We start from the raw sequence: 13,072 nt of genomic DNA, 5'->3' as shown, positions 1-13,072 counted from the left end.
AACTGGAAGGCAATAGGCATAAAACATATACAATATGCTTTCTTTATGCGAGCTTTTTAAATTGCCTTGTTCTGCACTCATAATATTTTCTGTTTAAATGTTCCGTTGAGAAGGAATTGAAGAAGCTTCAGATTGATTTCATCACATTATACTGGCAATCTCTCTGAAGCTAGAGCTATAATAAAATACAAAATAAATAACCAGAAATTGAAAAAGTATTTGGACAGCAACACCTCAAATCCCCCACCAGTATAGTCCAAAATATATTTTGCCAAGTTCTGTTTGGTTTTGTGCAATAGTCATTTTTACAGTAATTATTGTACAGACAGACTTCCTATATGAAAACAAAGAATGTATACACTTAGCTAAGTTTTGCAGGTAAATTTACAAAAATGTGTGGTTACAGTTTTGTGTTATCTTTGTTTTGGATTTTTAAAAATGTGATAAGACCGATGTGTGATAAGACAGAAACATTGAGTCATTTGCCTAGACTGCTTGATTAAAAATTGTTCAAGTTACTTGGATATTTTTCATGGTTTTAATACGTGGCCTTAGAGAAAATATGGGTAGCAGGCACCATAAAAACAAAACTGTGGATTTTTCCTCTGTTTTGGGGGAGGGAATGCACAAGAGGCGGGAAGCTGCTGGATGATATAATAAAGCAACTATGTAGCAAAATTCTGTGGTTGGTTTAGCAACTCCTGCAGCAAACAGAAATGATTAAACAGTACATGCCAACATAGTGCTCATTCATGACAAGCCAGAGTTCCCATAGAGCTTTGGCTTGCTGTGTGCACAGACATACAAAATATGTGATAGAATGTGGTTACCTTTCTCAGGAAAATCAGATACAGGTTGAGCATTTCTATCCAGAATTCAAAATCCGAAATACTCTAAAATCCAAAATTGTCAATATGGGTGACTGAGATTGTGTCACTGTTGCTTTCTAATGGTTCAAGGTACACAAATTTTGTTTCATGCATATGGTTATAAAAATGTGTAAAATTAGCTTTAGGCTATGTATATGAGGTGTTTATGGAACAAAAAAGGATTTCACATGTAGACATTGGTTCCCATCTCCAAGATATCTCATTATTTCCATATATGCAAATATAGATATTGAAAGAATCTGAAAAAAACCTGAAGTCCGAAACACCTTTGATCCTAAACATTTTGGATAATTCACACTCAAGCTGTAGTATTAGGAAAGAAAATGTTCTAGGAATATAGGTAGGTGTGCAAACAAAATGGAAGGCAAAGGTGGGAATCCCACCCAGGAGAGCAAATCAAACCAAGCCATATTATTACACTTTCTTGACACTGGTGTGAAAGCTAGTAGAGTTCATGAAATCTTCACTGATTTATTTTTCCTACAACTTTGTCTGATATGTTAGAATGTCAGTTGGAAGTTCATGCCCATGGTGAACAGGACTATGGAAGCCTATGGCACAACAATTTGAAGAAGCCATGAGGTTCTGGCGTTGCTCAGATATAGCTGGAAATTTGCTGTATGAGGAGCTGAAGACAGTCTCAGGTGTCCTCCTACTGCTCTTTATCTTTCGTACCCGTAATAAGGCAATCCAATACCTTTGCTTCAGATTTTATCCAAGCTATTAATAAGGTTGATGTTGAAACTTGGGAAATGTAATGACTAAGAGTCTTGCGGAAGTATTTTGAATCAAACGATGGTTTTACATAGTTTAAACACACTCCAGTTGTGCCAGGATAGTGTAGTGGTTTGAGCATTGGACTATGTCTTTGGAGACCAGGGTTTGAATCCCTATTTGGTCATGGAAACCTACTGAGTGGCCTTAGGCAAGTTATACTCTCTCAGACTTCCTCTGAACAAACATTGCAAAGAAAATTCTATGATACGTTTATCTTCGGTTCACTATAAGTTAGAAATGACTTGAAAGCTGTCAATGACAACTACGGTAGGTTATGCTAATTCAAATATGAACAATTGTGGCTCCATCTACAGATGCTGTAAAATCCAGGATGTTGTGGATTATAAGGAAAGTGGCTAGAAAACGCAAACCCCAGCGTGTGGTACAACATGCACCCACATGTAAACGCAGTTTTAAAAAGTTAGGAGAAAGTCCAAATTCTACAATGAAATGCACTGCAGCTGACCATTGTGTGGATACTGCAGAGCAGAAATTCAGGAGCAACATATACAGCACTAGTGTAAACATCGCCACCACTGGAAAATGTGGATAAAAAATCTGGATATGGCACTCTCAGGAAAGTAAATGAACACCTCCTCCCCACACCCTGAGAGGAAATTATCCCCCCTTTCTTTTAGTGAAGATGATTCTCATCCAATGGTCTGATGCAGTTCAGCACATTTCTCCCCATGGGATAAGATGTTCTGTTGGATCGATTCGACATGAGGAGAGTTTTCTGGATCCCACTGGAGGTTTTTTGTGGTCCCCGGGGTGCATGTGGAGACTTTCTGGAGTGGAACTGGATTTTTCTAATCCCTATTCTAATCTGGATTATGTGACTGTGTAGGAGCCGCCTGTGAGAGATTCAAAATGGAAGGCACTTTTCTCATTCTTCTTTTTTCATATTAGTGCATGCCACACACCAGGACGAACACACCTGGTCCTTCCTGAAGCAGGTTGACAAGTCTGCTTCTCTGAAATTAATCTTTACATACTTGTTGAGTTCAATAGGGCTTCTTTTAGAAAAATAAGATATATTATTTTAGAATATATCTCTAATAAACAGACAATACTTTTAGTCCAATCATTAAACACTGTACTTGAAACTGTTAGCAAAGCATAAGAAAATTAGGAATGTTGAATGCACATGAGGAGCTCTTACTGCCATCCAGTGGTTAGGAATTAATTAAATTTCAGTATGATTGTTTTAAAAAACCAAGGAAATCTATTTGGGCATTTACATGAAAATGAATACATATTACAATTTATGGAGAACTGCAACTTATACATTAGTGTAAGAACATCGAAACAATATTTCGTTGATTATTTCACTTAAAAAGCACATCTTTTCATTTTTAAGATGATAAACCAATTACTGCGTTATTTCATGATTTTGCAATCCATGTATGGTGGATTGAAGTACTAAAATAATAATAAGCAATATCTGAGTAAGCAATTTATCCCAAAGAGAACTTGCAATCATATCTCTGTGTTTTTGAAAGTTTCTTGAGATCTTAGAACTTTCTTGTTAAAGGCTTTCCTCCCAAAGAAATGAAAGTTCAAATGAATTTGTCTTTAAGAGGAAGTCCCCCTATATCAGTTTGTTACTTATGTCTAACTTGCAACTATACATTTTTATTTGGATCCTAATGAGCTTTGAAAATATACATTGCACTCAATATTTTAATCAGTCATTGTACTGATTCATTAACATATGAATGATGCAATTCAAAACGGATTTTGTGAAAGGTAGCCAAAATATAAGGTATATCTCTAAGACAGATCAATTTAGAGCAGGAGTGCGTATAGTGCAGCCAGAGGCCATATATTACCCAGGGACATTTCGTGACTCCAAGATTCCCCCCCCCCCCCCGGGGAATCAAAACAATTGCTTCAACATAAGATTGTGGAGGACATGATTGCCATGTTTTTGCCTCCAGTGGGATGCTTTAGAGTAGACCCAGGAGAGCCTTTTAAGGGAAATCTACTTCCAGTAATGTCTTCTTTTAAAAAATGGCAAAAATCTCCCTATGTCTCTTAGGGAGCATTTGGGACAAAAATATTCTTTTGCAGTGGGAATGCAGTTGGGTTGTGCCCCTCCAATATGGCCTCCAAGCCTTTTACAGTTTAGATGACTGTCAGTTTTCACTATACCATACAGGTTTTGTGAAACCTGAGATGCACATCCATGCTGGTGAAATAAAGCTATACTTTAGGGCAGGAGTCGTCAAACCTTTTAAGCAGAGGGCCAGTTCACGGTCTCTCATACTGTTGGGGGATTGGACTATAGTTTGAAAAAAAAAAAAGAACAAATTCTCATGCACATAGCACATATCTCATTTGTAGTGCAAAACACACAAGAAAGAACAATACAATATTTAAAATGAAAAACAGTTTTAACTAACATAAACTTACTAGTATTTCAGTGGGAATTGTAGGCCTAATTTTGGCTGATGAAAAGTCAAGTTCATTAGGATTGCATTTTGACAATACAATCGACAATACGAAGGCAAAAGCAGTGCAACATATAATGAGGAATGGAGAACATATAGGTAATACCCAATGGAAGAAAAAGGACAGTGGAAATTAAAAGGGAGAGAAGAACTAAGGATAAATGACTGGTTTAGATATAATCAACTACATGACATATTTAGGAAATATATTAAAATTGGGTTCCCCAAAAGGAAATCGGAGTTGGAGAATATTTTGGAGAAAGAAAATAAAGGATTGATCTTCAGGTTATACAAATATATTCTGGAGTATAACCTGGAAAAGAATAAAATAAAAACAGTAATGATCTCCTGGGCCAGAGTCTTAGGGAAGAATACAGATTTGGATAATTAGGAATATTTATGGAAAAAAGGACTGACATTTTAAATAGCGGGATCCATTAGAGAAAACGTATAAAATGTTCTATAGAACTTATATAACTCCTGAATTAATGGCTAAAATTGATGAAACTCAACAGGGAGAATGTTGGGGATGTAAAGTGCCCAACATTCTCCCTGTTGAGTTTCATCAAACATGTTTGGTGGGCATGTAAGGAGGTAAAAAAATTGGAAAAAGGCGACTAAAGAAACTGATAAAATAATTTCTAAAAAGTCAAGAAAAAATCCAGAAAGATGCTTACTGGGTTTGTTTCAAGAGAGAAACAGTAAAGATGATGTCAAAATTTGACAATATAGTTTTGTGGTGGTAAGAATTATAATAACTAAGCCTTGGAAGGGGGAAAAGGAACTACTCATTAAGGATTGGAAAAGAAAATTTGTTAAGTATATTCAAATGGCCAAGCTCTCCAATGGGCAACCCACAATTAATTTGTGGATAAAACGAGTTGTCACTGCAAAGTAAACATCAAAGAGGTATCTGGTAACTCAGGCCCCTTCTACACTGCCATGTAATCTAGTTTATCAAAGCAGATTATCCACATTTTCTTCTGAACTGGATTATCTGAGTTTATACTGCCATATAATCCAGTTCAAATCAGATAATCTGGATTTTATATGGCAGTATAAAATGGGCCTTAGACTGCATTCATACTGTCAAGTTAATGTAGTTTGCCACCACTTTAACTGCCATGGCTCAGTTTAGGAAGACAGCAGTATTTTTTTTTTGTCAGAGAAAGCTAAAGACCTTATAAAACTACAAATCTCGTGTTACTATAGCATTAAGCCATGGCAGCTAAAGTGTTGCCAGACTGTATTAAGTCTACAATGGAAATGTACCATTAAATTTGCACCATATATAAACTTTTAAGATGTTCAGAAATTGCATTCCTTTTTGTAGGAATATGACAGCAAAATGCACAGATTAAAACCTGAGAACTGCATTTTACAGTCCCGTTATCCTTAGAGAATAGGGATTTAAAATATAACCATAATATAGATCATATAAAAGACTTTCCAGATCATCAACTTTCAAAATCCCTATCTAAAGTTCATATGTTATTAGGGATTACAAAATGTTCAGCATTTAGTTGACTCTTCTGTCTCCTGACAGTAGCATACCAGTATGTCTCATGAGATGACAAGAAGCACAGAAGGAGGTGATAGTTGGCTGTCTTCTATTTGTTAACACTCTTATGCATTTGAGCATTTAGTATAATCATGGGAAATTGCCATAGGTAGATTTGGAGTATTTTTTCATTTTTTTAAAGTTATATGAATTTTGTTTGTTTAAGTTTCACCATTTTCTGTATGTATAAATCAGTGGTTCTCAACCTGGGGTCCCCAGATGTTTTTATTTATTTATTTTAAATATTTCTATCCCGCCCTTTTCACCCGGAGGGACTCAGGGCGGCGTAAAATTGGCAACAATTCGATGCCGATACATCATTAAAAACAACAACATATAAAAAATACAACCAATTAAATACAGTATAAAATATAAAACATAAAACGTGTTTAAAATCCGTTCGTCCAATATCCTCCAACTTTATCCATATAACAATCTGGGTCGTCTTTATCATTTATTCATTAAAAGCCTGGGCACAAAGCCATGTTTTTAAGGCTTTTCTAAAACTCAAAAGGGTTGGGGCTTGCCGTATATCTCTGGGGAGGGTGTTCCATAGCCGGGGAGCCACTACCGAGAAGGCCCTGTCCCTCGTTCCCACCAGCCGCGCCTGTGAGGTAGGCGGGACTGAGAGCAGGGCCTCTCCAGATGACCTCAGGGATCTTCCTGACTCATAGGAGGAGATACGTTCGGACAGCCTAGGATTTCTGGGAGTTGTAGGCCCAAAACATCTGGGAACCCCAGGCTGAGAACCACTGGTATAAAGAAATTCCTCCATATCTGTTTGCTCCCAATAATTTCCATCGTTCAAAGAATTGTGTGAGACAGAGAGAGGAAAGAAAGCGAGAACTTATTTCTGTTTGCTCTGTCTCTGCTACTCCTAATTCTATCAACTGAAGATTTGGTTTTCATTTAATGAATACAAACAATAATTCAGCCACTAATTTTTATTCATCTTTAATTTGTGTTGTAAATTTATCATGCATGGCAGTATACTAAATACAACACAATCAACTATCAGTACATGAGATGTAGAAACAACTAATCACTTTCGTGTAAAAAAAAGTCATATGAATGCCTTCACATTCCTAAAGAATTACACAGACTCTCATAAATCTACAGGAAAACGCATTCTTCCTCCAAGGACAAATAGCTAACATTTGGCACTGATAATGTGCATTTTCATACCTAAAAAGAGTTAATGGTTTATCTGCCCTCAAAGAAAGCTTTAAATTAAGTCTTGATAATGAATGTATGAATATGACAACTCCCCATTGTATTTCATCGCTGAGGAGTGTTAGTTGCAGTACAGAAATGAATTTTAAAAGTTGTCCTTATTATATGTTATAGTGTCTTGTGTACAAGCAAAGAAACAAATCAAAGACTATGTATATTAATGGTTAGCTAAGTTCATGGTTAATTCCCTCTAGTCAATTCAGTCAGTCCTCAGTTTGCAATATTTGAATATTACAATTATTATTATTATTATTATTATTATTATTATTATTATTATTATTATTATTATTATTATATGCAGACTTATGGCACAGTTTGAGGAATGGCACTACTTCTAGTAGTTTTTATTCCAAAAGATTAAGGAGATAAAAAAGGATTTCCTTTCCTTTCTTCTTCTATTGTAGGGGTTTTTTTTTTGGTTTTTGGAGTCATGCTTTTTTTTTTTTACCTTCCTACTGTAAGACCTGTCTCTTAAGCATAAATATAAGCATTTTTTTGAAATTTAATCCAACCATGTGTATGCCCTTTTCCAAAATCCAAATTTATTTAATGCTTAGACCATAGGTCTTTCGCATGCAAGACAAACAAACAAATACACCAAAGCCAGACCATCAAATACAATATAAAACATGCCATTAAAACCCTATATAAATCATTAAAACATTAAAATGCTGCAAATATCAATGTCAGGATATGCCCTTCAAATACTACATATGTCATGGATTAGCACCAACATAATTAAAAACAAGATAAAACCAAGTAAGTACAGCATTATTAAAACCCAAGCAGTGAACACCTTGGATATAAAAAAACCACTATTAGTTAAAAGCATCCCCAGCACAGTTGACCGCGACATCGGAGATCAGTTTTGCCCGGATTTTCTGAGCTGCCAGGGCAAAAAGGGCCACCTTATGAGTAACTGCAGGGTTAATGTCGGACAGAAGGTAGAAAATCCTTTCTGACACCGTATTCATTAGGAGGGGATAAAGAATAGGTCCCAGAATTTTAGTTCTTGGCTCAGAATACAGAGGGCAGGAGAACAAATAGTGAGGCAAATCCTCAATTTCTGGGGCCCCACACACACATAAACGAAGAGCCAGAGGGATGCCTGTATATCTTCCATCAACCACAGCTGTGGGCATACTTTGGAAACGAAGGGCTGTGAAGGCTTGCCTAAGTTTTGGAAATGTGAGCCTAGTCAGGTAGATAGTCAGTTACAAACCTGTTGATCTAATCACCTGCACTGCACAGCTATTTCTACCAAACCAGTTCTGTACTGCAGTAAATGGTCAGTGTAGAAGAGGCTACAGAGAACATGGAAGAGCTGAATTCAGATAGACATAATATTGTGAAATGTATGGAGTAGGCAGTCATTAGCTAGACAGATCTCTTCAAAATCAGAACTGTGGGGGAATTCAGTGCTGAACATTTTGTAATTCTTCGTAACATAGTAATGTTAGCAGAAGGATGTTGGAAGTTGGTGATCTAGAAGCACCAACTATCAACCACTAATGGAGTTCTGTTTTCTGTGCTATAGTTGAGCTTGAGCTTTGGATCCCTTTACCCAATTAATATTTATCTGGCCTTAGGGTCACCATAAATCAGAAATTACTTAAAGTCAGACACCAGCAACATGCATGCATAAATATGTTTGCATATGTATATATACTAAATATATATAAAACATATACATTTTTTCTTTCCAGGGTGACCCAGGTTGGACAGCACTTTACCTTTGTGCTTACTGATATTGAAAGCAAACAAAGATTTGGATTTTGCCGGTTGACACAAGGAGGCAAAATATGTCTATGCATTTTGAGGTAAGAAACTAACTATACATATTCAATTCCTTACTGTCTATAACTTCTCTAGCTTTGATGATTATAGGGAATTATTGACTTAAGATAGTAGACCATATACCTGTAAAAATGTACTGCTCTCCTGCTATGATAACTTCCATTTCTGACAGTTATGCATTGTGATTTTTTTTTCATGAGGAAAGATGTTTTAATGAGGTGTTTTGCAAATTGTCCATAGATTTCCTGGCTTGGCAGGTTATGCACATGCTTATATAACTTTTTTGAGGAGAAAAACTGACACAGGAGTTGCAAATGAATTTGTCCTGTGATAATGAAGTGAAGTTCTAGTGCTAATTGGTGGATTTTTTCCCCTTCTTACTGACCCAAAGGAAAAGTTGTATTGTGGTTACATGTATATTGATCTCTGTGTGAAATTTTCATCGTAACCTTATTTATAAGGCCTGCTTGCATCATATCCTTACCATGCACCTGCCTTATTATTTTAATCCCCTTTGATTCACTGGCTTCCTTAAAGCTCATTTTTACAACTTCTTCTTTCATGTGTGATGTATACTACTACGTAACTCAAGAAAAGCCCAAAGAGAGCTAGCACTGGAAATGTCCTATCTGACCTAAGTAATAGTATATCCATTACACATGTTCTTTCATTTATGGTCTGTTAAAGGACGTCTGACAGCTCTGACCTAATGTGCCTTCCAGCCTATGCTCACATTTTGAAGGGTTCCCTCCTCAACATTTACTCAGGGAGCACAACAAAAGTATTCATTGATGTGATCAGCAGGTTCATGGAAACTTTTCTCTCTTTCTAAATTTAATTGAAAAACTTAATTCTACTTGCTAGGAGCCTGTCAACCTGAAGGAGGATTTAAGAAACTATAGATTTGTTTTTTGATGAATTGCGATTGTAGGGAGTGGAAACAAAACAACTTACAGATGATAATTTATGAATGCTGGTTTGTTTATGCTAATCATTGTTCAGATCAAACATAGTTAAAAATTGCAAACCATGTATGCCATTAATGTAAAGCAGAAGTGAAAGACTCCACTTTTCTTCCAAACCTATTGAAGAAGGAAGTGGAAGAATAAGGGCACAGGCACTAGAGTGGCTAACTTTGTTTTTAATGCTGCTAATTGTGGTTTAGCGATATGTTCATACACAGTGAATGACACATACAAAGTCTTCAGTGATGACTACTGTTCATTTGTTTTTGGAATTTGCTCCCTCACATGTGCCAAAACTTGTAGATTTTAAAAATTACTTCCGATGATGATACATATTTAATTCTTCCAAAATACATGATTAGCATTTGGAATAGAAATCCTAAATTTGGCATGATAGAAACAAAAAATACTAGCTGGGTTTAGGTGCACAGGACCCACAAAATGCGAAAAAACACGAATAAAACTTTTTATTGTTTTTACCAGACACAACATCTTTTTAGGAATCTCTGCATCCTCCAGCATGACTCTGTGGTCAAGTTGTTAATGGCACCAGACTGGAGGACATAAATATTCCTAGATAGAGTATTTTAATCAAATCTGTGAATAATCAAATCTGCAAAAGTCAGACCTACTAATGTGGAGGGCCAGCTTGACATGCTTTTGAGGAAAGCCTCAAGTGCTTTCTCCAAACTTGGTTTCCTCAGTACAGATAACTATACGAATCAGTGGGTGCCAACCTTTCTTAATCACTTGGTAGGTTGGTCATCTGTACTGGGCCAGTGACACATCTGCACAAGGCTATTAAATGAGGATGGCTAAGTATTCCTTAGTGAGTTGAATGTTGTCATTCAATAAGAAGTGTATACTAACTGAAGCAGTGGGGGCTTTTTATGAGCACGAAACTGTAGGAAGTGACTCATTTGCTAGTACGGTTCAACTGTACTAGAATTAAGCGAACACTTAATGGTAAACAGAAGTGCTATAAACAACAAAACACCACAGGCTAAGGTGATTAAAAATGTTATTACAACTGTGGATTTTCACAGTGAATGTTACCTTGTCATCAGTTTGCTCTAAAATAGATATTAAAACATAAACAGCATGACCACAATAAACTGCTTAATTAAAAGCCAAATGAAAGAAACATTTTGCCACTTTAAAGGAGAGCCTGGTTGCCTGTAAAAGCAGCTGAAAACAAATGTCTGAGTAGAGTGCGTCACATAGGGGCAGAAAAGGGAAACTTTGGATGATTGAACCATGACGTTAATACACTAGTAGGTACTAGGAAGAGAGGGGATTAGTATAAAAAATTCCAAAGTACATGAAGCCTTGGTGCAATCATATTTATGTGTGGCAAACACACATGTGCAAAAAAGCATGTGATAAAGAGCAGAAGAGGGTATATAGAACTACTGCTGGATTCAGCTGGAATTTAGAAGATCCACATTCCAATCCCCTTTAAGCCACAGAACTCGCTGGATGACTCTGGCTTAATCTTGGAGGATATGACTGAGTACTTTTAGAAAACCGACACTAATACTTTGCATTTTTATAACAACCACAACAGGCCCTCAGTGCCACTCAGGATGGCACCTAGTGTCACACTGGATAATTATGCTAGAAGGGAACTGTCACAATCTAATGTATTACTTTCAGTTATTGAGAAGTTAATCTATGCAGTTAGAACCCCCTGTCTGCAGTACAGTCTTTATATATTTCCCCTGCATGTCATTGCTACTATTTTAGTCAGCAGAATTTTGGTAACCTTCGCCTCTCATCTAGAGTACTGGGATGCAAATAATATTTGCTGCCATCTATTACATAGTGTTGTGTGTTGAGCATTGAAGTAAAATTCTGGACAACAGGGTTCAAATCCTCTCATAGCAACAGAAGGCTCAAGTGACCTTGGGCAAGTCACACTCTCTTGGCCTAAGACAATGGCAAAAGTACTTTTCTGTACAGATCTTGCCAGGACAAACATGTGACAGCTTTAGGGTTTCCATAAGTCAGACACATCTTGAGGGCTTGATTCCTGATGCATGGAACACACAGTGATGAACATTTGCATGGTTTTCCCAGTCACGTTCTGAAGTTGTTTTTGGGAAATTACTGTATATACTCGAGCATAAGCCTAGTTTTTCAGCCCTTTTTTAGGACTGAAAAAAAAAACCTTCCTCGGCTTATACTCGGGTGAGGGTCCTGGTGGGCTTATATTCAGGTCAGCTTATACTCAAGTATATATGGTATATTTATTATTTTTCTCTATTATTATTGTTACTTTTGCATTTATTTTACTCTATTTTTTATTTTTATTAATATATTTATTATTCTACTCTATTTATTATTACATTTATTATTATACTGCATTTACTATGATTACATTTATTATTTCACTCTATTATTATTAAAAGGATACATAAGCACATTTACATTGAAGAAGATGAAAATAATGAATTAATCAGAGTTGAACAGTCATATCTTAAATTACAGTTTGATGTGAAGATTCAAAACATTTAAGCAACTGGTGCCTCAATTAATGTAATTTTATTGGTATCTCGGCTTATACTGGAGTCAATGTTTTCCCAGTTTTTTGTGGTAAAATTAGGTGCCTCGGCTTATATCCGGGTCGGCTTATACTCGAGTATATACGGTATTCTGTGCAGGAATAAAAATGGGTCCTTTGCATGAGCACTGCATTTTTGTCCAACCACCAGTCTTCTTTTATACAAAACTCTATTTCCATATAGTAGCCTTGTTTGATGCAAGATTGCTGTTTTCTGCACAAACCCCAGCTACGGTATCTTCCACACAGAAAATCACATGGAGGTTTTGTGCAAAATCATGCAAGATTACTGGACTTTGTGTAAAAAAAATCCTGCATAAAAACCATGTGGCTATCTGGGAACAATGGTGTTTCTGTGCAGACCCCTGCCTCAGTTTTCATGTAAGAAACTCTCAGGTGTATTTCTGCACAGAATAATTTCCTGAAAGACTTCTGGATGTAGGAACACCAGTTGGGAACTATGCAGAAATGCTCATTGTTTTCTGCTGTTGAGAGAACTGTTGAAATTTTCCAAACTCACTTGAGAGGACAAAATAGTTCAGGTTGTTTCTCATCCTTACAGTAGACAACCTGCTTTTAATAGACCAGTGCAATTGGTTAGTTTGTAGCACTGTATTTCAGCTTTCCTTTTCACCATCTTATACTGAATCTGCCAATACTGATTTATTTTGATATAAACCTGTGTAACCTCTGTGTATCATCTTTAGATTTTATAGCTATCAGAAGAACATCAAACACCTCATGTTACATTTCCTTTTCCAGTGTACATCTTTTCTGACAGATTTAAGCAAGTTTCCTCCTTTTCTGCTGTACCATTTTTTCCTATAACACTA

The 13,072-nt window shown here is 36.3% G+C and overlaps 1 protein-coding gene across 3 annotated transcripts in view; it reads left to right on the top strand.

The window, feature by feature from the left end:
• The window catches only part of dennd1b (DENN domain containing 1B), a 222,795-nt gene that overhangs the window by 80,955 nt on the left and 128,768 nt on the right, over positions 1–13,072 (top strand). For all 3 annotated transcript variants that reach the window (XM_062980777.1, XM_008119992.3, XM_008119993.3), the window contains exon 5: positions 8,621–8,734. In XM_062980777.1, coding sequence (XP_062836847.1) covers positions 8,621–8,734 — 114 coding nt within the window. The remainder of the gene's footprint in view (positions 1–8,620; positions 8,735–13,072) is intronic.

This window comes from Anolis carolinensis, chromosome 4 (assembly GCF_035594765.1).
Source record: "Anolis carolinensis isolate JA03-04 chromosome 4, rAnoCar3.1.pri, whole genome shotgun sequence".
NCBI classification, from domain to species: domain Eukaryota; kingdom Metazoa; phylum Chordata; class Lepidosauria; order Squamata; family Dactyloidae; genus Anolis; species Anolis carolinensis.
This window is presented reverse-complemented; position numbering and strand designations above follow the sequence as displayed.